The sequence below is a fragment of the Protobothrops mucrosquamatus genome, unplaced genomic scaffold (genome assembly GCF_001527695.2).
Source record: "Protobothrops mucrosquamatus isolate PMUCROS unplaced genomic scaffold, P.Mucros_1.0 scaffold9540, whole genome shotgun sequence".
In the NCBI taxonomy this organism is placed as follows: Eukaryota; Metazoa; Chordata; class Lepidosauria; order Squamata; family Viperidae; genus Protobothrops; species Protobothrops mucrosquamatus.
In genome coordinates, this window is record NW_015395329.1 from 1 (window position 1) to 1653 (window position 1653).

The 1653-nt window shown below is 37.1% G+C and overlaps 1 protein-coding gene across 1 annotated transcript in view; it reads right to left on the minus strand.

Moving 5' to 3' along the window:
- Nucleotides 1-886: 886 nt before the first annotated feature.
- The window catches only part of LOC107301005 (laminin subunit alpha-3-like), a 6703-nt gene continuing 5936 nt past the window's right edge, over nt 887-1653 (minus strand). Inside the window, exon 4 of the mRNA XM_015830278.1 lies at nt 887-1156. Within this exon, the coding sequence (XP_015685764.1) occupies nt 887-1156 (270 nt within the window). The remainder of the gene's footprint in view (nt 1157-1653) is intronic.

Genomic DNA, 1653 nt, shown 5'->3' on the forward strand with positions numbered 1-1653 from the left:
CCTCCCGAACATAGTGAGACAGTACTAGACGATGAAGCAGCTTGTAAATCACAGGCTGAGTAATTCTGAGGAAATATGTTGAGAGGGTGTGTTCCTTCCTGGAGTGTGTCTAGGTCTAGCTTTTGGCTATGTATTTTCACTAGGCTAGAGAAAACAAACCCACAAACCTGACAAGGTGTGCTTAGGGAATAAAGAGAGCGATGAGAAGGGTTTAAATGCACGCTCATTGATCAGTTGAATATTTTATATCACAGATTATAAAATCACTTAAAAATAAAACTGAAAATGTTTTCAAAATGACTTTCAACAAGCCCAGTATTGTAACTTGAGGAGAAAACTGAGACGGGTACAGGCTAATCTTAAAAAATATTTGCTTTGCGCAAGGTTACAATGCTGCCAAATCAGTAGTGAAATAATATCGAAAAATAAGCAGGGTAATCAGAAAGGTAGAAGAAGCTGCATAGAAAGCTGCATAGGGGGGCAGCTTTTTTCACTCTAACCTGACAAACTGCATCTTAAATGTTAGTTGCCTATAAAAATAAGGAAAGTCTTGTGCATTTAGCATCTTTTAATAAATTACAGAGATTTATACACTCTGATTAAGCAAATCTTAGTTTAGAGTTATACATTAACTGGGTTACATTATGTTGGTCTTACATTTTATTTTTATTTATCTATTTTTTGTACATTTGCTTACCTTGGTTTTTTACCACGTCTTTGAATAAATGTATTTTCTACATGAGTTTATGTGGATACATTACAGTTTTTCACTGAAGTGCTAAGATGGTTCAAAAAGAGGTCTCTGCTGCACTTTTAAGTCAAAGCATTGTGAATAATCTTTTCTTTTTGCTAGAGCCAAATCAATATTGTTATTCTGAGCAATGTCTCATGGGTGATGCAGAACAAAAAGAAAGACAATTCCTACCTGACATGAATCACCCATATATTCAGGAGGGCAGGAACACGTCTCTACAGCATAAGCGATATTACCATTTCCTGTACTGATGGCTTCTTCCAGACCAACATCGCCCAAGGTTAACCGCTGAGTTTCTGTGAAGTAAAGACCTCTGATTTGTAATCCATTAAGTCTAGACAGGACCATCATTAGCTCCTCTCGAGATACTAAGTTATTGCTGCTGGTGTGCCTGAAGTTCCCCTGCACATTGAAGATACAAATGAAATTTGGGTTTGGAATACATTGCAATAATCTCCTACAGCACAGGAAAAAAGAGACATCAATTTTCAAAGAAAGACAGCATGAAAATCAGATGCTGGGAGTCTAAGGGAAAAGTTGCTAGCAAATAATTGTATCAACAAAGAACTAAAATCAGGCAAGAGATAATTAAAGGAATGATCTGGAAGGTAGAATCAGTATGTACAATCAACAAATAATAACTGAAAATTGGGAGCAAAATATACACAGTATATATATATATATATGTTTTCTGAGGTTTTCGCGGGTGTTTGTATGTAGGTCTTTAGTTATTCGGGTTTTCTCCCGCGTAGAATTAAACGTACCTTGGCGACGTTTCGACGAAGTCACATTCGTCATCTTCAGGCTGGTGTCTTCAGCTTCATGCTTCTAAGAGTGGAGAAGCACTCTTAGAAGCACGAAGCTGAAGACACCAGCCTGAAGATGACGAATGTGACTTC